The 24,920-nt window shown below is 43.6% G+C and overlaps 1 protein-coding gene across 1 annotated transcript in view; it reads left to right on the top strand.

Annotated features, from left to right (window-relative positions):
* ADGRB1 (adhesion G protein-coupled receptor B1) overlaps nucleotides 1–24,920 on the top strand; it is a 568,132-nt gene that overhangs the window by 275,610 nt on the left and 267,602 nt on the right. Inside the window, exons 4-5 of the mRNA XM_067467249.1 lie at nucleotides 23,664–23,771; nucleotides 24,254–24,418. Coding sequence (XP_067323350.1) covers nucleotides 23,664–23,771; nucleotides 24,254–24,418 — 273 coding nt within the window. The remainder of the gene's footprint in view (nucleotides 1–23,663; nucleotides 23,772–24,253; nucleotides 24,419–24,920) is intronic.

Genomic DNA, 24,920 nt, shown 5'->3' with positions numbered 1-24,920 from the left:
ACCCCACGTAGAAAGTGTTGCAGTAGTCTATACGGGATGTAAGCAGAGCGTGGACCACCGTGGCAAAGTCCGACTTCCCAATCCAAAAAAATCCAATCCAAAAAAATTAAATGTGATTTTGCCATTTTATATAAGGGACACCATTTCCAGTGATTCCCAAACTCTGGTCCTCCAGCCCTTCTTCACTTCAACTCCCAGAAGCCTCAGCTGTAGTCCAAAACACCTGGAAAACTGAAGTTCTGGAATCACGGCACCACACTATTGTATATCATGGAATTTGGCAATTTACAGATTTTGATATCCATTGGGGTGAGGGTTTTGGAACCCAACCCTGGTGGATAACGAGGACCTCTTCCTTTATGCTGTATCCACTTTATTTATTCTGCACTCTAGAGTAAGATGCACTTAGCTGCAAGCACTGGCAGACATATGCACACGTTCGAGGCCTACCTGCATGCCCTGCCACACACACACTCTTTGAGAGTGCATGTGTTGCAGGTGTGCAGGCAGGCCTGGAAGGTGCATGCAGCAAAGCACCTCTTACTCTAGAACAGTGGTTCTCAACCTGGGGTCCCCAGATGTTTTTGGCCTCCAACTCCCAGAAATCCTAACAGCTGGTGAAGTGGCTGGGATTTCTGGGAGTTGTAGGCCAAAAACATCTGGGGACCCCAGGCTGAGAACCACTGTTCTAGAAGACAAATATCAGGTGCCAGGTAAGAAAAATGGAAACATATGCCAAGACGGGGAGCCAGTGGGTGGGAACCCCTCCTCCATGGTCTGATTTTCAGGGCCCCGAAAACAACCCTCCCAATTTTTGGAGGTTCCCAAAAATAGATTGGTCCCCCCAACGTTAGCTGGGACACAAAGTGAGACAAGGTTTACCTTGAATGCACGACCCTACATAGTGTAATATCTTGAACACCGGGCTATAACTCTGAGGACCAGGGTTTAAATATCTTCTCAACTATGAAACCCACTCTCAGGATGCATCTACATTGTTGAATAATGCAATATAGAGGAACATTGGCCGACAAGCCTGGTAGGAGCTTTCTTTTCCTCATGCTGAGACAAAAGAACATGAGAAGAGTGGGGGGAGAGTTTGGTCCAGTTCCTTTACTACCCAATGGCACGGAACCAAAAAAAAGGGGCTACTATTATGCCATAAATTCTTTGTCTGTCTTATTGGGTGGGGGAGTGGAATCAGGGGTGCAGAGAGGGTACAAATCATGGCCATGCTCAGTCCTGCCAAAATGTCTTCAGCACTGCTGGGCTGGTGTCCTGCCCTTGAAGTGGATCAGGACACCCTTGTGTGACTTAGAACTGGCCTTTTTCACACCAGTTCCGAGCCGTATTCTGTACCTGTGTGAATGTGTGCACAATATCATCTCAAATCTTTTCCAAACAAATCTTGCAAAGAAGGTTCGCTTTAGGTTGGAAATGACTTGAAGGCATTCAAAACAAATGAAAAGGAAGTCATTAATCCTGATTTTTTGGGGGAAAATGGCATTCTTCATCTCTTTCCAATTACATACTTTTGCTTTAGACAGATCTTTGAATCCTTTCTAACCTCTTATCTTTTGCTACCATGTCCATTCACATGAAGGTAGTAGAGCCTCAGGCCTCCAAGGTAGTATTTTCAGACCTGATCTATAATCAAAGACCATTGCCATATAGAAGGAGAGGGTTTTTTGTAGAAAATCAATTTCTTCAGCCAGACTAGCTTGGTTCTGGACTAGAATGACTCATCCACCCCAGGCTTTCTTGTGTGCATCTAGGGAGACTTTGGACAAGTGGAATTGGACAAGAAACAAATAATACAAGAATAAAGCCCACATTTTTTAAGAGTCTGAAGCGTCTGTAGACTCACTTCTGTCAAACTCCAAACATAACGGAGAGACGAGGTTAAGCCCTAGATCATGCCTGTGATGTAATGTTTATGAATGGTTGCTGTCCTCTGTACTGGTATTGAGTTTCTGGAACTTGTAAAATCCTTTGAGATTTTCATGAGGCTAATTAGAAGCCAAACAGAGTGACATGCTTGGAGGAACCTGTTCACCGATGCCCTTCTCTTCAACAAAGATGAAAGGAAGATGAAATGCATTTACAGGAGGCTCTGGAGTTTGAGTTGCGAGATGTGAATATCCATTTTTTAGCACACTTTCTCTCTGGAAGTGTGTGGCAGAATTTCTGGCTCCCTACTGAATTTTTCTATGTTGGCTGCAAGAGAGAGAGCAAACCTACATCATATTCATAGAATAAGATAATGCAATGAGAAATGAATCACAATGAGCGGGCCAAATGTACAACATAAAATGATAAAACTCGGGATGAGAAAGAAAAAGAAATATTTGTGAGGGAATAAACTCATAGGAGATGGAATAGTGAAGACAGGCTTTCACACAGGTGGAGGGAAGTACAGTAAGAGGACATCATTATGGGAGGAATGACAAAAAAGAGGTACATGGTCACTCTCCTTCTCCTTCTTTCAAGTAATTATTAAACGTTGCTCTTATGCCCCTCTTCAACTTCACTTCTCCAGGCCAAACTTCTCTCAGAACCGCTCCTCATAGCCCTTGGCTTTCAGACCTTTACCATTCTTGTTGCCTTTCTCCAGACATTTTCTTGTTTGTCAATTTCCTTTCTGTATTGTGCTTCCCAAAATTGAACATAATATTATTTCAGGTGATGTCTGGACAAAGCAGAATAGTGTGGGACTATGTCTTCCCTCAATCTAGATTCTATACTCCTAACATTCTATATATCAGTATATGAGACCTGATCTAGATACTATACTCCTAATTATATCTATAACCTGTAATCTAGACACAATACACTAATCATGATTAATCGCTAAGTTTAGGCCTTTGATCAAAAAAGGATGGGTCCGTTGCTGCCTAAAATTATTTTACTCCTTGTTTGGCATTTCCATAAAGTTAAAATCATGTTGTAGCTGAAAACATAAAATGAAAACTTTCCAGTGCATTAGGCTTTCATCTTCTTCTTGTTCCATTTGATTAATCCGTCTCGAAGTACAGGAAGATGCATGCCAGAAGTTCTCTCCCCTGTTGTCTCACCATCGGAGCTCAAAATAGACACGGCCAGTTGCGATGTGAGGCAAATGTGAACAGAAAGCAGGAGAGATCCATTGTCCCTCTCTTACCATTTTTCAGAAAGGGCAAATGAAAGTGTATTTATGTACATCTATAAAAACATACTTTAGTTACACCATTTTTTCTTGCTCCTTCACCTTGTAGATCAGTGGTTCTCAACTTTCCTAATGCCGTGACCCCTTAATACAGTTCCTCATGTTGTGGTGACCCCCAACCATAAAATTACTTTTGTTGCTACTTCACAACTATAATTTTGCTATTGTTATGAATTGTAATATAAATATCTGATATGCAAGATGTATTTTCATTCACTGGACCAAATTTGGCACCAATACCCAATACGCCCAAATTTGAATACTGGTAGAGTTGGGGGGGATTGATACTGTCATTTGGGAGTTGTAGGTGCTGGGATTTATACTTCACCTAGAATCAAAGAGCATTCTGAACTCTACTAATGATGGAATTGAATCAAACTTGGCACACAGAATTCCCATGACCAAGAGAAAATACTGGGAAGGTCTGGTGGACATTGACCTTGAGTTTTTCGAGTTGCAGTTCACCTGCATCCAGAGAACACTGATGGATCTGGATCAAACTTGGTACAAATACTCAATATGCCCAAATGTGAGCACTGGTAGAGTTTGGAGAAAATAGACCTTGCCATTTGGGAGTTGTAGTTGTTGGGATTTATAGTTCACCCACAATGAAATAGCATTCTGAACCCCACCGATAGAATTGGACCAAACTTTCCACACAGAACCCCCATGACCAACAGAAAATACTATGTTTTCTGATGGTCTTTGGTGACCCCTTTGACACCCCCTCGTGACCCCCACAGGGGTCCCGACCCCCAGGCTGAGAAACACTTTTGTAGATGGTCATCCAACCTTTGCTTAATAAATTCCAAGGAAGCAGAGAGTTCTGCTGTTGAACAACTCTCATGGTCAGGAAGTTCTTCCTAATATTCAGATGGAAACTCCTTTCCAGTAATTTGAACCCATTGCTCCATTGAGTTCTAGTCTCTAGGGTAGCAGAAAGGAAGCCTGCTCCCTCTTCCTTATGATAACCTTCCAAATATTTAAACATGGTGATTATGTCTCCTCTCAACTTTACATATGCATAGACCTCACCTGGAATGCTGTCTCCAGTTCTAGGCACCAAAGTCTAGACATGGAGAAGCTGGAATGTGTCCAGAGGAGGATGATTAAAATGGTCAAAGATCTGGAAACATGCCTAAAAAGAATGTTTAATTTGAGAAGAGAAAAGAGGAGACACAATTGGTCTATTGAAATATTTGAATAGATGCCATATTGAAAAGAAGCACATTTCCTTTTCTCCTGCCCCGAACCCTAAGATACAGAAGAATGGGTTCAAACTGCAGGAAAAGAGATCCCACTTAGGAGTAGAAACATCACACTGGCAACAAAGATCTGCATAGTTAAAGTAATGGTATTCTCCATAGTAACCTATGGATGAGAGAGCTGGACCATAAGGAAGGCTGAGCAAAGAAAGGTAGACGCTTTTGAACTGTGGTGCTGGAGGAAAATTCTGAGAGTGCCTTGGAGCACAAGAAGATCCAACCAGTTGATACTCTAGGAAATAAAGCCCAACTATTCACTGGATGGAAGGACATTAGAGGCAAAGATGAACTACTCTAGCTACATAATGAGAAGTCAGGAAAGCTTGGAGAAGACAATAATGCTGGGGAAAATGAAAGGAAAAAGGAAGAGGTGCCAACCAAGGGCAAGATGGATAGATGTTATCCTTGAAGTGACTCTCTTGACCTTGAAGGAGCTGGGGGTGGCCACAGCCAACAGGGAACTCTGGTGTGGGCTGGTCCATGAGGTCACAAAGAGTCGTGACCTCATGAACAAATAAACAACAACAAACCATTGTCCAGAACTATGATAAATACAACACTTAGAATCATAGAATCAAAGAATTGGAAGAGACCTCATGGGCCATCCAGTCCAACCCCATTCTGCCAAGAAGCAGGAATATTGCATTCAAATCACCCCTGACAAATGGCCATCCAGCCTCTGCTTAAAAGCTTCCAAAGAAGGAGCCTCCACCACACTCCATGGCAGAGAGTTCCACTGCTGAATGGCTCTCATAGTCAGGAAGTTCTTCCTCATGTTCAGATGGAATCTCCTCTCTTGTAGTTTGAAGCCACTGTTCCATTGCGTCCTAGTCTCCAGGGAAGCAGAAAACAAGCTTGCTTCCTCCTCCCTGTGGCTTCCTCTCACATATTTATACATGGCTATCATATCTCCTCTCAGCCTTCTCTTCTTCAGGCTAAACATGCCCAGCTCCTTAAGCCACTCCTCATAGGGCTTGTTCTCCAGACCCTTGATCACTTTGGCAAACCTTTCTAGAAGAAAAGCCAACCAAGACCAATCCTTCACCCTGGCTCAAAGTCAAAAAAATTGTTGACATCTAGTTTTAGTCTTTGCATACTAATACATAACTTCAAGGACCTTCAAAGGCAAAAGTCAGATGCCTTCTGGGTCTTTGTAAAACTTACTGCTTATTGTGGATTGAAAACAAAATTGCTTCACATTTAGAAAGGGCCATTTCTTTTATTTCTTTCCCAGATGATGCCTTTTTTCCCCTCTGTGTCCAGCCAGTTTGTAAAAAGCTGATTTGTCGGACAGCTTCCTGTATTTCTAGTGATTTCTGTTTATTGCTTGCCTGAAGCAAAGGAACCAGCGGTCTCTTCCTTGCTAATTCAGACACGGAGACCTCTGCCATCTCTTGGATTTGGACCAAGGGAACAATTTCACAGGCCAAGCACATCTTGCTGTAGCAGCAGCCAATATCTGGTATCATCCATCCAGCATCTGACAGAAGGAGAAAGGGAGCACTCTAGGTCAGCGGAAGAAGGAATTTGTGGCTGATAGCCTATGTCAGTCTTGTGAGGTGTAAATATACACTCACTTCATTACCTAACAGCTGTGCTATATACCCTTCTATTTAACACCCAAATTGTGTGACCAACTTCATATTTCTCAACATATTTTATTGTACTGTTGTTCAACGCACAGTGGCTGCTTCTTCACTCATCCATCCAGCATCTGACTTTGGCAGAAAAAATGAAATGCAAAGATACAGAATGGGGGACGCCTGTCTCGAGAGCAGTACATGTGAAAAAGATCTTGGAGTCCTCGTGGACAACAAGTTAAACATGAGCCAACAATGTGATGTGGCGGCAAAAAAAGCCAATGGGATTTTGGCCTGCATCAATAGAAGCATAGTGTCTAGATCTAAGGAAGTAATGCTACCCCTCTATTCTGCTTTGGTTAGACCACATCTGGAATATTGTGTCCAATTCTGGGCACCACAATTCAAGAGAGATGTTGACAAGCTGGAAAGTGTCCAGAGGAGGGCGACTAAAATGATCAAGGGTCTGGAGAACAAGCCCTATGAGGAGCGGCTTAGGGAACTGGGCATGTTTAGCCTGAAGAAGAGAAGGCTGAGAGGAGATATGATAGCCATGTATAAATATGTGAGAGGAAGCCACAGGGAGGAAGGAGCAAGCTTGTTTTCTGCTTCCTTGGAGACTAGGACGCGGAACAATGGCTTCAAACTACAAGAGAGGAGATTCCATCTGAACATTAGGAAGAACTTCCTCACTGTGAGAGCCGTTCAGCAGTGGAACTCTCTGCCCCGGAGTGTGGTGGAGGCTCCTTCTTTGGAAGCTTTTAAGCAGAGGCTGGATGGCCATTTGTCAGGGGTGATTTGAATGCAATATTCCTGCTTCTTGGCAGGGGGTTGGACTGGATGGCCCATGAGGTCTCTTCCAACTCTATGATTCTATGATTCTATGATTCTATGATTCATAGTAAAAGAAGTGGTATATTAAAAGCACGTTCTTACATTGCAGCATTTCATAGATGAAAACCAGGGCACACGTAGCCATGGAACAGCAAAGTGTGGTCGACACAGCAGAAGTTTGATGCATTGTCGAAGGCTTTCATGGCTGGAATCACTAGGTTCTTGTGGGTTTTTTCGGGCTATAGGGCCATGTTCTAGAGGCATTTCTCCTGACGTTTCGCCCGCATCTATGGCAAGCATCCTCAGAGGTAGTGAGGTCTGTTGGAACTAGGAAAATGGGTTTATATATCTGGGGTGGGGCAAAGAGCTCTTCTCTGCTGGAGCTAGGTGTGAATGTTTCAACTGATCACCTTCATTAGCATTTGAAGGCCTGGCTGAGCCTGGGAAAATCTTTTGTTGAGAGGTGTTAATATGTGCCTGGTTGTTTCCTCTCTGCTGTTTTGCTGTTGTAATTTTAGAGTTTTTTTTAATACTGGTAGCCAGATTTTGTTCATTTGGATCGCAGTTTACCCTACCTTCTAAACTGTAGAATTGTTGCAGTTTGACATCACTTTACCTATCATGGTTCAATGTTCTGGGATTCTGGTGTTGTCGTTTGGTGAAACACTATCACTCTAGCAGATAAAACCACAACACCCATAATTCCATAGTACTGAGCCATGGAGATCAAACAGAAGTGAAAGTGTGTTAATTCTACAGTGAAGATGCACCTAGAGAAACTGGAAAGAATATTTTGAGGGCAGTAAACAATATTCTCATAGGTATTTCATGTACAGGAAAATGTTGTTTTCTATACCTATCAATCACACAGAATAAATCCTGAATTACAGAATTTTGTGCATGGGAAATATTTCTGCATAGAAATATATTCTGTGCAGAAAATATTGTTTACTGTTCCAAAGTGACACATTTGAGATTTCTCTTGGTCTCAGATTCTTCCCATCTGAGGCAGTAAAGAATATTTCCATAGGTATTTCATGCACAGGAAAATGTTGTTTTCTATACCTATTAATCACATATACCTTTTGCACAGAATAAATCCTGAATTACAGAATTTTGTGCATGGGAAATATTTCTGCATAGAAATATATTCTGTGCAGAAAGTATTGTCTACTGTTCAAAGCAACACATTTGAGATTTCTCTTGGTCCCAGATTCTTCTCATCTGAGCAGAAAAAAACCAATCATTTAGGAAATATTTTAAATTAAAATATACCCCCACTTGTGTGGGGTAAAGGCATAGAACATTGAACATGTGTGTGTGTGTGTGGGGAGGGGGGACAGTTATATAGGAAACTCCTAGGTGACTCTATGGCAGGCATGGGTAAATTTTGGCTTTCCAGGTGTTTCAGATTCCGATTCCCACAATTCCTAACATCCTTCTAGCTGTTAGGAATTGTGTGAGTTGAAATCCAAAACACCTGAAGTTTTCCCATGTCTGCTCTATCGTCTATGGTCACTTTCCACTGGAAGTAAATGAGCCATTGGTCTCCCACCTCAATACCACATTAACTTTCTGTGCACCAGAGATTATCTGCAGTTAATTTTAACTTCATTAAGTTACACAAATAAATACCAAATCAGGGTCGTACTTGTAAAAACGAATGAATTATGGAGCACAACCAGCGTATTCCACCCACCTCTGATTTATTTCAGAATATATGTTTCCGATCATCCATCCTCCTCACAGTATGGGATGTGATCACGGTGTGCTTGTTATGAAAGCATTCACACGGCAATACTTTTTTTTAAAAAAAGTTATTAAAAGATAAAATAAGAGCCCATGACAAGTGTAACTCATTAAATCAGGGTATGAGGAAGCCTCATGAAAAGTTATTTCCCAACAGTATAGGGTCATCCATAAAAGCAAAAATAACAGCAGAGGCTGGTTTGGGCAGGGCCCTTCTCGTCTGTTATTCCATTCCACCTTGTCCTGTTCTGTCCACAACTTGCAAACACTGGAATGCTTGGTTGCTATGAGTTTTCCAGGCTGTATGGCCATGTTCCAGAAGCATTCTCTCCTGATGTTTTGTCCACATCTATTTCAGGCACCCTCAGATGTTGTGGGGTCTGTTTATTTATTTATCGTGTCATCAGCAACCATTGTATTACAATTCTATCAGAGCAAAAACAAACACAGAGATTAGAAAGAAAAAGAAAAAAAGGAAAAAAAACCACACAGATTTTGCAAATTTGGTATTTGGTTAAATGTCCTTTGACCAGTATCTGGCCACTTGGAGTGCCTCTGGGGTTGCCGCAAGAAGGTCCTCCATCGTGCATGTGGCAGGGCTCAGGGTGCATTGCAGCAGGTGGTCAGTGGTTTGCTCTTCTCCGCACTCGCATGTCGAGGATTCTACTTTGTAGCCCCATTTCTTAAGGTTGGCTCTGCATCTCGTGGTGCCAGAGCACAGTCTGTTCAACGCCTTCCAAGTCGCCCAATCTTCTGTGTGCCCAGGAGGGAGTCTTTCATCTGGTATCACCCATGAATTGAGGTGCTGGGTTTGGGCCTGCCACTTTTGGACTCTCACTTGCTGGGGTGTTCCAGCGAGTGTCTCTGTAGATCTAAGAAAACTATGTCTTGATTTAAGTCGTTGACGTGCTGGCTGATACCCAAACAGGGGGTGAGCTGGAGATGTCTCTGCCTTCGTCCTTTCACTATTGGCTGCTACTTCCCGGCGGATGTCAGGTGGTGCAATACCGGCTAGGCAGTGTAATTTCTCCAGTGGTGTGGGGCGCAAACACCCTGTGATAATGCGGCATGTCTCATTAAGAGCCACATCTACTGTTTTAGTGTGGTGAGATGTGTTCCACACTGGGCATGCATACTCAGCAGCAGAGTAGCGTAGCGCAAGGGCAGATGTCTTCACTGTGTCTGGTTGTGATCCCCAGGTTGTGCCAGTCAGCTTTCGTATGATGTTGTTTCTAGCACCCACCTTTTGCTTGATGTTCAGGCAGTGCTTCTTGTAGGTCAGAGCACAGTCCAAAGTGACTCCCAGGTATTTGGGTGCACTGCAATGCTCCAGTGGGATTCCTTCCCATGTAATCCTCAGAGCTCGGGATGCTTGTCTGTTCTTAAGGTGGGGTCTGTTAGAAACTAGGCAAGTGAGGTTTGTATATCTGTGGAAAATTACTGTACTTGCTTGGAGGAATATGAGAGCATTCATCTATGTATTTATTTATTTAGCAGTTTTGTATACCAGTCTTCTCACCTTTGTCGATGGACTCGGGCAGGTTTCCAACAGTAATATCACAACCAGTCATTAAAAACATCATATTACATATTAAACTAAAACATTAAAATAGCAAAACGCAGTCAAATAATTACAATGGTCAGTCATCACAATAAAATCATTGTTCGTCATTCATCATCCATCCATATCACAGAATATTGACTCACTCGTCGAATGCCAATTTCCATAGCCAAGTTTTCACCCATTTTCTGAACGTCAAGATAGAAGGGGCAGTTCTGATCTCCAGTGGGAGAGAGTTCCAGAGCCGAGGGGCCACCACCGAGAAGGCCCTGTCCCTCGTCCCCACCAGCCGCACTTGCGAGGCTGGTGGGACCAAGAGCAGGGCCCCTCCAGATGATCTTAACAATCTAGATGGTTCATAGGGGAGAATACATTCGGACAGGTAAACTGTGCCGGAGTCGTTTAGAGCTTTATAGGTTAATACCAGCACTTTGAATTGTGCTCAGAAGCTAATTGGCAGCCAGTGGAGCTGATGCAACAGAGGAGTAGTATGCTCCCTGTGCCCTGCTCGTGTTAGTATTCTGGCTGCTGCTTGTTGGAGTAGTTGGAGCTTCTGGGCAGTCTTCATAGGCAATCCCACGTAGAGAGCATTGCAGTAATCTAAACGGGATGTAACCAAAGCGTGGACCACTGTGACCAAGTCAGACTTCCCAAGGTACGGGCGCAGCTGGCACACAAGTTTTAATTGTGCAAAAGCTCCCCTGACCACGTACAGTCTCGTCTTCATATCCATGTATTCTTCATCCACAGATTCAACCAGCCACTGCTTGAAAAGTCCAAAATGCAAACAATAAATTTGTCATCTTATGTAAGGAACACCTCTTTCCTATGCCATCGTATGCAATGGAAATTGGAGCCAAACCCCAGAGGATATCAAGGGCTGTGCTAAAATGGACAAATAAAATGGTCTTACTCTGCAACTACTGTGAATAGTCCACCTGGCGTACAGCCGGTTTCAAAGCACAATCAAGGACAGGGTGAACTGTAATTTACTCCAGTATTTTTGCGGAATGGACACTGGGGTCAGACTAGATCTGAGATTACCTACACATCAAACAGACCCAGATAGAAGCAGCTCCTGGTAGAGCCTTGCCGGTGATTCACTTTTGATGCTCACAGGGCAGAGCATCTTGTCATCACTTCACCAGAAGGGGTTCCACAATGGAATACGCTGCCTGAGAGTCCAGTGGAGTCTCCTTCTTTGGAGGATTTTAAGTGGAGGATGAAGAGAGATGTTGACAAGCTGGAATGTGTCCAGAGGAGGGTGACTAAAATGATCAAGGGTCTGGAGAACAAGCCCCATGAGGAGCAGCTTAAGGAGCTGGGCATGTTTAGCCTGAAGAAGAGAAGGTTGAGAGGAGATATGATAGCCATGTGTAAATATGTGAGAGGAAGTCACAGGGAGGAGGGAGCAAGCTTGTTTTCTGCTTCCCTGGAGACTAGGACGCAGAACAATGGCTTCAAACTACAAGAAAGGAGATTCCATCTGAACATGAGGAAGAACTTCCTGACTGTGAGAGCTGTTCAGCAGTGGAACTCTCTGCCCCGGAGTGTGGTGGAGGCTCCTTCTTTGAAGGTTTTTATACAGAGGCTGGATGGCCATCTGTCAGGGGTGCTTTGAATGCAATATTCCTGCTTCTTGGCAGGGGGTTGGACTGGATGGTCCATGAGGTCTCTTCCAACTCTATGATTTTATGATTCTATGTAAGGAGGGCTTGGATTGTATGTTCCTGGATGGCAAGGAATTGGATGGCCCTTGTGTTGTGTTTCTTCTCTGTGATTCTATCAGAAACATCACCAGCTAGCAAAACAGTAGCATTGACCATAGTGTGCTGTTACTTGACTTGGAAAAGACTTTGGCTCCTTTGCTGTTCCGGGGCAACTCCAGAGCCCAGAACTCCAGGTTGTTTTGACGGTTGTGGATGCAGCCCTAAATAGAGGAAATGAATTATGATGAGATAGACCAAGCTCATCTTCAATGTATTGTCGAAGGCTTTCATGGCCGGAATAACTGGGTTGTTGTAGGTTTCTTCGGGCTATATGGCCATGTTCTAAAGGCATTCTCTCCTGATGTTTCTCCTGCATCCATGGCAAGCATCCTCAGAGGTAGTGAGGATGCTTGCCATAGATGCAGGCGAAACATCAGGAGAGAATGCCTCTAGAACAGTGGTTCTCAACCTGGGGTCCCCAGATGTTTGTGGCCTTAAACTCCCAGAAATCCTAACAGCTGGTGAACTGGCTGGGATTTCTGGGAGTTGTAGGCCAACAACATCTGGGGACCCCAGGTTGAGAACCACTGCTCTAGGACATGGCCATATAGCCTGAAAAAACCTACAACAACCCAAGTTCTTGTCTTTCGACACTGTTGATATTCATAAAGGTAAAGTGGATCAACTGATCTTTAAATAAGTTGACCCTGGTTTATGGAGTTATATTTTTTGTAAACATCAGGAAGAACATCCTGGTATAACAGCTGCTCACTAGAGGAATATGCTGTCATGTGGAATCTCTTTCTCTGTAGTTTTATCAATAGAGGCTGGATGGCCATCTGTTGGAAATGCTTCAATTGTGTAATCCAGCATGGTAGAAGGGATTTGGACTGGATGGACCTTGTAGTCTCTTCCAACTCTTTGATACTGTGTCTATAACTACTCATGCAAACTTGTGATCCCACACAACTAGCAGGGATTTACTTTTTTCCTTCTCAAAGTAGGTATCCAGTTTTTAGATACATTGGATTTGCAACAAAGCCAGGTCATTTGTTTTGACTCTGCGGCTATCTCCCCAAGAAAAGCATTAAATACATATCAGTCAAAGCAGAAAGATGTTGACATCATGCCTGGCACAGTGGTGTGAAGTGCCAACACCCAGGAAGGGTATTCATGCAAGCAGGCAACAGAATTGCTGAGAATATCACCCTCAGCTTCTGCTTCTTCTTTGAAAACATGTCCTGCCAAAGAGCCACTTGAAAGAATGCCACATTGCCTGGCAAAAGTGGCACCTGACATTTCAAAGTGTGCAGTTCAGGCATGGCACAGGGACTCCATGCTGCAAACTCTCTGTTCTGCCATGCTATCGCAGTGGCACCTGCCTAAATATTAGGCAAGCTGAAAATGTGGCTCTTTCCACGAGTGTCTCTCAGAAACAGCGGAGAAATCTGTGTCCCTTCTAGACTCCTGTTCTCATATGTGATTCCTCTTACCACCACTAAGAGCTTCCTAGATCATCCCAATACAAGAAAGAAAAACCCAGGGACATAGATGAAAATAAAGCCTCACTACCTCTGAGGTTGCTTGCCATAGATGCATGCGAAACGTCAGGAGAAATGCCACTAGAACATGGCCCTATAGCCCGAAAAAACCCACAAGAACCTAGAAAATAAAGCCATTTATGGGGGTGAGTGCAAAACTCTTCCTCAGCATATGTATTGTCGAAGGCTTTCATGGCTGGAATCACTGGGTTGTTGTAGGTTTTTCCGGGCTATATGGCCATGTTCTAGAGGCATTTTCTCCTGACGTTTCACCAACATCTATGGCAAGCAACCTCAGAGGTAGTGAGGTCTGTTGGAAGTAGGAAAAAGGGTTTATATATCTGTGGAATGACCAGGGTGGGACAAAGGGCTGTTGTCTGCTGGAGCTAGGTGTGACGGTTTCAGCTGACCACCTTGATTAGCATTTAATGACTTGGAAGTGCCTGGGGGAATCTTTTCTTGAGAGTGATCGGATGTGCCTGATTGTTTACTCTCTGTTGTTTTGCTGTTGTAATTTCTTTTAATACTGGTAGCCAGATTTTGTTCATTTTCATGATTTCTTCCTTTCTGTTGAAATTGTCCACATGCTTGTGGATTTCAATGACTTCTCTGTGTAGTCTGACATGGTGGTTGTGAGAGTGATCCAGCATTTCTGTGTTCTCAAATAATATGCTGTGTCCAGGCTGGTTCATCAGATGCTCTGCTATGGCTGATTTCTCTGGTTGAGTTAGTCTGCAGTGCCTTTCCTGTTCCTTGATTTGTGTCTGGGCAATGCTGCTGCGTTTGGTGGTCCCTATGTAGACTTGTCCACAGCTGCATGGTATACGGTAGACTCCTGCAGAAGTGAGAGGATCCCTCTTGTCCTTTGCTGAACATAGCATTGATTGGATTTTCTTGGTGGGTCTGTAGGTAGTTTGTATGTTGTGTTTCCTCATCAGCTTCCCTATGCGGTCAGTGGTTCCCTTGCTGTATGGCAAGAACACTTTTCGTCTGGGTGGATCTTCATCTTGTTCTCGGTCTTGCAGCTCTTCTGATGTCTTCCTCAGCACTCGGCTCACAGAAAGCAAAACCTCTTTATTGGTGGGAGACGTACCTCCAGACAGTGGAGAAGACTTAATATTTGTTCATTGTCAATGCCCTTTTGCTCAGAGCCCTTTCAAACTGTAGAGTTATGCCACTATGAATCCACTTTTTAATGCATTGGTTCTCAACGTTCCTAATGCCGCAGTTCCTTAATACAGTTCCTCATGTTGTGGTGACCCCCAGCCATTAAATTATTTTCGTTGCTACTTCATAACTGTCATTTTGCTACTGTTATGAATCGTTATGTAAATATCTGATATTCAGGATGTATTCTCATTCACTGGACCAAATTTGGCACAAATACCCAATACGCCCAAATTTGAATACTGGTGGGGTTGGGATGGGATGATTGCTTTTGTCATTTGGGAGTTGTAGTTGCTGGGATTTATAGTTCACCTACATTCAAAGAGCATTCTGAACTACACCAACAATGGAATGGAACCAAACTTAGCACACAGAACTCCCATGACCAACAGAAAATACTGGAAGGGTTTGGTGGGCATTGACCTTGGGTTTTAGAGTTGTAGTTCGCCTACATCCAGAGAGCACTGTGGACTCAAACAATAGAATCATAGAATCAAAGAGTTGAAGAGACCTCATGGGCCATCCAGTCCAACCCATTGCCAAGAAGCAGGAATATTGCATTCAAAGCACCCCTGACAGATGGCCATCCAGCCTCTGTTTAAAAGCTTCCAAAGAAGGAGCCTCCACCACACTCCGGGGCAGAGAGTTCCAGTGCTGAACGGCTCTCACAGTCAGGAAGTTCTTCCTCAAGTTCAGATGGAATCTCCTCTCTTGTAGTTTGAAGCCATTGTTCCATTGCATCCTAGTCTCCAAGGAAGCAGAAAACAAGCTTGCTCCCTCCTCCCTGTGGCTTCCTCTCACACATTTATACATGGCTATCATATCTCCTCTCATCCTTCTCTTCTTCAGGCTAAACATGCCCAGCTCCTTAAGCCGCTCCTCATAGGGCTTGTTCTCCAGACCCCTGATCATTTTAGTCGCCCTCCTCTGGACACATTCCAGCTTGTCAATATCTCTCTTGAATTGTGGTGCCCAAAATTGGACACAATATTCCAGGTGCGGTCAAACCAGAGCAGAATAGAGGGGTAGCATGACTTCCCTGGACCTAGACACTATGCTCCTCTTGATGCAGGCCAAAATCCCATTGGCTTTTTTTGCCGCCACATCACATTGTCCACGAGGACTCCAAGATCTTTTTCACACGTACTGCTCTAAAGCCAGGCATTGTCCCCCATTTTGTATATTTGCATTTCGTTTTTCCTGCCAAAGTGGAGTATCTTGCATTTGTCACTGTTGAAACCACAGGGGTGGTTTTGCCAGTTCCTACACTAAAATGTAGCATTTGGTATTCTCTGACAGTCTCCCATCCATGTGACTAACCAAGGATTACTCTGCTTATCTTCCAACATCCCTGTGTGTGCATATGTAGATGAACCCTTAGGCAGTGTGGATGCACACTTGGACTTCTCAGATCAAAACTTGGTATCAAGCTACGAGTGCAGGAGCCATTCCCAAACTTAGTATTTTCCAGATACTGATTTTTGTTTGCAGAAATGGAGGAGTTTTCAACACAGTGCCTGGTATTGATCAGGAGATAAATTCCTCGGCAGGCCACAGCATGTTCCTTCAGTGGGAACTAATCCCATCCGACTTGTCTCATTCCACACTCAGGTTCCCTGCGATGAGACCCCCCTAAAGATAGATCTCAGTTCCTAATGAGTTGTATGATTGCTTTCTCCTCCCCTGCTGCCTTTGCGGGTCTCAGCTGTCAGCGCCTCTTGCCAATTAAAATTGATTGGGGCAAAAGGCCTGCATTTTTAAGGAGGGCTCCTTCTTGTCTCAACAACAACACATTTGGGGCCAAGCAGAGTCCATAAGCAAAGCCTCACTTATTTCATTCTCACATGCAAGAATTAATCATGCATAATTTTCCAAAAAAAAAAAAATCCACATTTTTATATACGCAATTTTTATTAGATTTTTCAAAAGTGTAACATAAATTCAATAAATTTTTAAAAACAGATAGACTTGGTGTATGAAAGCTTATGTTACCAACTTCTTTCTTTCCCTTAGTCTCAGAGATGCTACAACATCCCTTTGCTTATTGATCCAGACTAACACGGTTATGTCTTTGAATACAAATAGTATGTGTGTGGAATTCATTTCTTCAATTTCCTTTTTTAATTCGGGAGCCCATAATGATAAGGGCCCTACTAATACTAAAATCCACCCAACACGAAAGCAAGCAGTAGCCGAACTTGACTCCTCCTCTGATTTTAAGAATCACAGTTTCATCTTTTTAATTAATCCCCCAGCAAACAAGAATAAAATCAATGTATTGTCGAAGGCTTTCATGGCTGGAATCACTAGGTTCTTGTGGGTTTTTTGGGCTATATGGCCATGTTCTAGAGGCATTTTCTCCTGACGTTTCGCCTGCATCTATGGCAAGCATTCTCAGAGGTAGTGAGGTCTGTTGGAGTTAGGAAAGTGGGTTTATATATCTGTGGAATGACTGGGGTGGGGCAAAGAGCTCTTCTCTGCTGGAGCTAGGTGTGAATGTTTCAACTGACCACCTTCATTAGCATTTGAAGGCCTGGCTGAACCTGGGAGAATCTTTTGTTGACAGGTGTTAAGATGTTTCCTCTCTGCTGTTTTGCTGTTGTAATTTTAGAGTTTTTTAATACTGGTAGCCAGATTTTGTTCATTTTCATGGTCTCTTCCTTTCTGTTGAAATTGTCCACATGCTTGTGGATTTCAATGGCTTCTCTCTGTAGTCTGACATGGTGGTTGTGTGACTGGTCCAGCATTTCTGTGTTCTCAAATAATATGCTGTGTCCAGGCTGGTTCATCAGGTGCTCTGCTATGGCTGACTTCTCTGGTTGAAGTAGTCTGCAGTGCCTTTCATGTTCCTTGATGCGTGTCTGGGCACTGCGTTTGGTGGTCCCTCTGTAGACTTGTCCACAGCTGCATGGAATACGGTAGACTCCTGCAGAAGTGAGAGGATCCCTCTTGTCCTTTGCTGAATGTAGAATTCTATTATTTGAGAACATATTATTTGAGAACACAGAAATGCTGGACCACTCCAACAACCACCATGTCAGACTACACAGAGAAGCCATCGAAATCCACAAGCATGTGGACAATTTCAACAAAAGATTCCCCCAGGCTCAGCCAGGCCTTCAAATGCTAATGAAGGTGGTCAGTTGAAACATTTTCATAATATAATATAATAATATATAATATATAATACAATATATTATAATAATATAATATACAATAATACAATATAATAATATTATAATAATATAATATAATAATATATAATATAATATAATATAATATAATATAATATAATATAATATAATATAATATAGTTGTTGTTTGTTTTATCACACCAACAGTCAACAACAGAGGGAGAGGGAAGCTTCAGAAGTTCCCCCTGTCCCATTTGGAGGTTTTTTTAGCATATTGCGCAATAGCGTCCGCCATTAACGAATCAATTCGAAATTTACGAAATTTTGTAAATTTCAAAAAATTTTAAAGAAAAAATTCAGAATTCTTTAAAAAAACGAAACGCAATGGACCCCTAAAAACGAAACGAGTTTAGACACAAATTTTTCCGTTGTTACCCAAGCCTAATATAAACCCATTTTCCTAACTCCAACAGACCTCACTACCTCTGAGGATGCTTGTCAAAGATGCAGGCAAAACGTCAGGAGAAAATGCCTCTAGAACATGGCCATATAGCTCAAAAAAACCCACAAGAACCTAAAAATAAAATCCTCATTCCCTGAAATATACTCTCAGTTACCTCTCATCTTCCAGGAGGAGGTCATCGCTCTTCCTTACCTGGAAGTGGGAAGCCTCCTTAAAATGCCTTGGAGAGTGTGTGAAGCTCCTGGCACGGTGCAGCCCGGGAGAGAAAGCACATGTGCACCTGCCTGCAGCACCTCTCCTCTAGAGCAGATAGCTTTAAGAACAAGAAGCCTCCTTAAAGTGTGCCTGCCTGCTTGTAGTCCAGTGCCCCTCCTCTAGAGTAAGAAACAGCTGTAAGAACTTGCCTCCTTGCTTTGAAAAGAGTGTGTGTGGCATGCAGACCCATGAGAGAAAGCGCATGTGCCTGCCTGCAGTGCCTCTCCTCTAGAGTAGGAACAGCCTCAATGCCCCCCTCCCAGATATCTGCTCTCCTGAATCCAGGTTCCCAAAAAACAGATCGATGCCCCCTGTGAAAGCCAGGACATCAAAATAGATCAAGGTTTACCTGAGTTGCACAATCCTAGTATGCAAAGGCCAAAAAAAAAATTACAGTGGCACTTGTGAGGGAGTTTTAATGTGTGTGAAACATGAAAAGACTTCATATTGCCTGGAATTCTATTGGTCTCTTACATACGCATGCATTCTTCTATGGATGTGGTTGAACGTTATTGTGCAATGAGGAATAGCCACCTTTAGTTGGAAGTGTCAGAAGCATACTCAGTTGTGTATTTGGGCACATTCTAGTGTGCCTTTTCTGGTTGATTTCATGTTCATGTGGTTGCACATTCACTTGCGTTTGGTATATATCTGATGAGCTTCCGGACAGATCTTGATCGTATTCTATTATTTACTATATTTGTATACCACTCTTCTCAGCCCTCAGGGCGACTCAGAGCGGTTAACAAAGCAAATACAATACTTAAACATGATAAAAACAGTTAAAAACAAGTTAAAAGAATAGCATTATAACAATCAATAAATATCATAACATCTCATCTCATCTCATAGTTAAAATCAAGATCCAGTGTCATCATCCAAATGTTCCCTATCTCTATATTAGTTACACTGTCTATTCAAATGCCTGCTTAAACAACCAAGTCTTCACTTTCCTCCAAAATGTGAACAGGGAAGGGGGCTGATCTAATTTCTGTGGGATGGGCGTTCCACAGCCGAGGGGCCACCACTGAGAAGGCCCTGTCTATCGTCCTCACCAACCATACTTGTGATGCAGTCAGGACCAAGAGCAGGGCCTCCCCAGACAATCTTAACATCCTAGTTGGTTCATAGGAGGAGATACGTTCGGACAGGTAAGTTGGGCCAGAACCGTTTAGGGCTTTATAGGCTAAGGCCAGCACTTTGAATTGTGCCCAGTAGCAAACTGGCATCCAGTGGAGCTGGTGCAACAGAGGAGTTGTATGCTCCCTGAGTGCCGCTCCTTTTAGTAACCTGGCTGCCGAGCGTTGGACCATTTGAAGCTTCCGGACAGTCTTCAAAGGCAACCCCGCATAGAGAGCATTGCAGTAGTCTATACGGTAGTTCTATCTCAGTTGGGTAACACGATCAGCATATAATTCCAGAAGTTCCATTAATACAGATGCCTTGTGATTGCCCATGCTTGATCTTCAACTGACTTCAATTCCATCCTCATGTGTTTGCTCTTTGTGGACATTGGTTGTTCCTTGCCTTCAAGTCAATTCCATCTTCATGCAACCCCAAGGCAAACTATCACAGGGGGTTCTTAGCAAGATTTGTTCAGAGGCAGCTTTGTTTGCTTCTCTTTGAGGCTGAGAACATGTGATTTGCCCAAGGTCACCCACTGGGTTTCCATGGCCAAGCAAAGAATTGAACTCTGGTTGCCAGAGCCGTAGTTCAACATTTCAGCTACTACATTATGCTAGTCACTTACCACCCAAGGAAAGGCCAATACTTGCTCTTCAGTCTACCATCCAAGGGTTTATCCAATCTCCCTTTCAAGTTATTTATTTATTTATTTGACTTGTATACCGCTACTCCCAATTTGGCTCGGAGCGGTTTACAGCAATAGATTAAAACAATACAATTGACTTTAAAATAGTACAATAAAAACAAGAACAGACATGGTCCCGAGTTATTCACCCATCAAAAACTTGTCGAAAGAGAAAGGTTTTACAGGCTCTCCGTAAAGCAAGTAGGTCTCGGATAGTTCGGGCCCCATAAATAAGGGGCTACAATCGAGAAGGCTGTCTGCCTAGTAGAGGACAGATGATAAGTCCGGATGTTGGGGACTTCAAGCAAATTTTGGTCTTCGGACTGAAGTAATCTCTGGGGTTGGTAGGGGATAACCGGGCCCTCAGGTACACCAGCCCCAGACCATATAAGGCCTTAAAGGTTAGTAGCAGCACCTTGAAAGTGATCCGTTACTCAATCGGTAGCCAGTGCAGCTGTTGTAGAATTGGGGTGATACGACACCTTGCCGGCGAGAAGACTTGCCACCGCATTTTGCACCAGCTCACTGACAAAGGAAGGCCAATGTAGAGGGCTTTACAGTAGTCAAGCCTCGAGATGACCATCGCCTGGATCACCGTAGCCAGGTCATTCCTAGACAGGAAGGGAGCTAGTCGCCTAGCCTGACGTAGATGGAAAAACGCAGACCTGCTCACAGCAGAGACCTGGGCCTCCATTGTGAGCAGAGGGTCCAATAAGACACCAAGACTCTTTACAGAAGATGATGGACATAGTGTCTCGCCATCCAGGGTAGGCAGCTGGGTCTCCCTCCCACCCGGATGGCCCGCCAAAGGATCTCCGTCTTCGCTGAGTTTACCCTCAGCCTGCTGGCACGCAACCATCCAGTAACAGCCTCAAGGCACTGATGGAAATTTTCGGGTACAGAGTCTGGCTGGCCCTCCATCCTCAGAATGAGCTGGGTGTCATCAGCGTACTGGTGGCACTCAAACCCAAAGCTCAGCACCAGTTGGCAAGAATAATTACATCTCATGGCAGGGAGTGCCACAGTTTAACTAACTATGCGGTGTGTGTGTAGTAAAGTGTGCCGTGTTGAAGAAAAGCTACTCTATCAAATGCCTTGATGGCTTGCATTTCACATTCTTTAGTCTTTGATAGTAATGGTAGTTCATTTTGTTTGCAGTAATGATTCTGTTCAATCTCCCCCTCTTAATGTATCTGGGCTCTGTAATGAAAAAGCTGTGTTTGACATTTAGTATGTGGGCATACAATGTCTTTTTTAAATCACTAAATTAGCTACAAAATTATTCCTGAGTGCATATGAAATTATTGACTAAATTAAGGTCATAATGAGAGTCATGCTGGGAACTTTAAAGTTATTTACCGATCAACAATCATCTCAAAAGAAAGTGGTAGATAAATATAGCTGTGTTTACCACCACCATCATCATCATCATTGGCTATATGAATTCATGAATGATTTGTATTCATGATCCCTGCACACAAAAGGCCTGCTTATTACATGAGCCCATTGAACACAATAAATAGCATAGTATCACTTGGAACATAGACAATATCTCACCAATGCCTAAATTGTTGTATAGAATTTGAATCACTGATAGTCCAGAACTCAGTAAAAACTTGTGAGAGGGGGAATTATTTCATTCCCATAACACTGAGGATTTTTTGGAATGAAAATCTGTCTTTGGATAGTATAAGAAAGACTTACTACTCCTGTGGTGTGTGTTTTGCTGCCTGTACCTCTGTTCAGAAGATTTAATTCTTAATGTATTGTAGAAGGCTTTCATGGCTGGAATCACTGGGTTGTTGTGAGCATTTCCGGGCTATATGGCCATGGTCTACAGGCATTTTCTCCTGACGTTTCACCTGCATCTATGGCAAGCATCCTCAGAGGTAGTGAGGTCTGTTGGAACTAGAAAAAATGGTTTATATATCTGTGGAATGACCAGGGTGGGACAAAGGACTTGTCTGCTGGAGCTAGGTGTGAATGTTTCGACTGACCACCTTGATTAGGGTTCAGATTTCAGCAGTGACCAGGGGAGCATTTGCACAGTTAAAGCTTGTGCGGCAGCTGCGCCCGTACCTTGGGAAGTCTGACTTGGCCACGGTAGTCCACGCTCTTACTACATCCCGTTTAGACTACTGCAATGCTCTCTACGTGGGGTTGCCATTGAAGACGGCTCGGAAGCTTCAATTGGTCCAGCGTGTGGCAGCCATGATACTAACAGGGGCGGCACACAGGGAGCATACAACCCCTCTGTTGCGCCAGCTCCATTGGCTACCAATTTGCTACCGGGCTCAATTCAAAGTGCTGGCTTTGGCCTATAAAGCCCTAAACGGTTCTGGCCCAAGTTACCTATCCGATCGCATCTCCACCTACGAAACCACTAGGACTTTGAGATCTTCCAGGGAGGCCCTGCTCTCGATCCCGCCTGCAACACAGGCGCGGCTGGCGGGGACGAGAGACAGGACCTTCTCGGTGGTGGCCCCTCGGCTGTGGAACGCCCTTCCCACGGACATCAGATTGGCCCCCTCATTGATGGTATTCCGGAGGAAAGTGAAAACCTGGTTATTTGAACAGGCGTTTCAATAAGCAGTGCAATGAATTTCAGGAAATGGAACTACGACTGATGAGTTTGGATCATGATTCTAGTTATGAGATGCCACTGAATGTTTATTACTGTTAAATAGTTTAATTTGTTTCTGTGTTAACTGTTTTTAAGTACCTTGTTGATGCCGCATTGAATTTTTGCCTTGATTGTTTGCCTTGTTTTTGCTTGTTGTAAACCGCTATGAGTCGCCTTAGGGCTGAGAATGGCAGTATACAAATGAAGTAAATAAATAAATAAATAAATAAATTAGCATATAATGGCCTGACAGTGCCTGGAGCAAACTTTTGTTGAGAGGTGATTAGATGAAACATTCACACCTAGCTCCAGCAGACAAGAGTCCTTTGTCCCACCCTCGTCATTCCACAGATATATAAACCCTTTTTCCTTGTTCCAACAAGCCTCACTACCTCTGAGGATACTTGCCATAGATGCAGGCGAAACGTCAGGAGAGAATGCCTCTAGACCATGGCCATATAGCCCAAAAAAACCTACAAGAACCCAGATTTCATCTTACTTTCTATCTCTGTGGTCATTAAATTTTGGAGAAAAAAATGGCTTATAGTGGAAACAAGGATTGGTGAGGAATCTTCAGTGGAGACACCTTTTCCCCATGGCAACTCTTCCAGGAGTGCATTCCTCTCACTTCCTGTGGTCTCACCCCCGTTCTTAACTATGAATCATTTGTAAATCGAATGTTTGTAACCCAAGGACTGTCTGTATAGAAAAAGATACTGAAGGGGAAATGGCATGCTTACTCACTTTGTGTTTTTCTTGTCTTCCAGCAAATGGACATTACAATTCCCGGAGTCAATCCCTGAGGTCCACCGACAACCGGAAGCGGGATGATACGGATGAGTTCCAACAGTATGGGTATCCTGCTCCGCAAATAGGTATGCAACCTATATATCCAATTTATGAAGGCAATATTTGGAAGGACATGGAAAAGTTATTCAGATATATGGTACAATATCTCATTTCTAGTTGTCAATGGTTCTGGGAAAGATTGCATGGTCATTTTTTTTTCATGTTTACATTGATGTCTTGTGCCGTTTTTGGGTGCAAATTACCCAAACCGTGCCATTTTTTAAAGTTGTTTTGTGGGGAATATTGCAGAACTTCGGAGCCACAAAAGTGGAGTCCAGGGCTGTATGTGGCTCATAGGTACTTTTTTAAACATAGCCTTAGTAAACCAGTATTCATTGGTTAGACTAGACATGGGCAAAATTTGGCCCTCCTGTTGTTTTGGACTCCCATTGTGCAAAACACCTGGAGAGTCAAAGTCTGCCCGTTCCTGAGTTAGACTATACAGAGCCACCTAGACCAATGGTTTGACTCTAGATGAGGCAACTGCTTTTGCTTGAACCCATAACAGGTGATCCAGCTGCTGAGGAGTGGTCTCCCTGGAGTGTGTGTTCGACCACCTGCGGGGAGGGCTGGCAGACCCGGACACGATTCTGTGTCTCGTATTCCTACAGCACCCAATGCAGTGGGCCCCTCCGAGAGCAACGGCAATGCAACAACTCAGCTGTCTGTCCAGGTGATGATCTTCACGCTTTCCAGCTCTCCTTCCTCTTCCAACCATAGGACCATGGTCAAGATTTGTTAGTTGGGATGTGCAGCAGAACATCTTCAATGAAAATATTATGGGTATATCTACATTGTAGAATGAATGCAGTTTTGACACCACATAAGCTACCAAGGCTCATTGCTATGGAATCCCGGGAGTTGTAGTTTTGTGAGACATCATCACTCTTTGACAGAGAAGACTTGTTGTTGTTCATTTGTTCAGTCATCTCTGACTCTTCGTGACCTCATGGACCAGCCCACGCCAGAGCTCACTGTCGGCCGTCACCACCCCCAGCTCATTCAAGGTCAGTCCAGTCACTTCAAGGATGCCATCCATCCATTTTGCACTTGGTCGGCTCCTCTTCCTTTTACCTTCCACTTTCCCCAGCATAATTGTCTTCTCTAGGCTTTGCTGTCTCCTCATGATGTGGCCCAAGTACTTCAGCTTTGCCTCTAATGTCCTTTCCTCCAGT

Source organism: Anolis sagrei, chromosome 4 (genome assembly GCF_037176765.1).
Source record: "Anolis sagrei isolate rAnoSag1 chromosome 4, rAnoSag1.mat, whole genome shotgun sequence".
In the NCBI taxonomy this organism is placed as follows: Eukaryota; Metazoa; Chordata; class Lepidosauria; order Squamata; family Dactyloidae; genus Anolis; species Anolis sagrei.
This window is presented reverse-complemented; position numbering and strand designations above follow the sequence as displayed.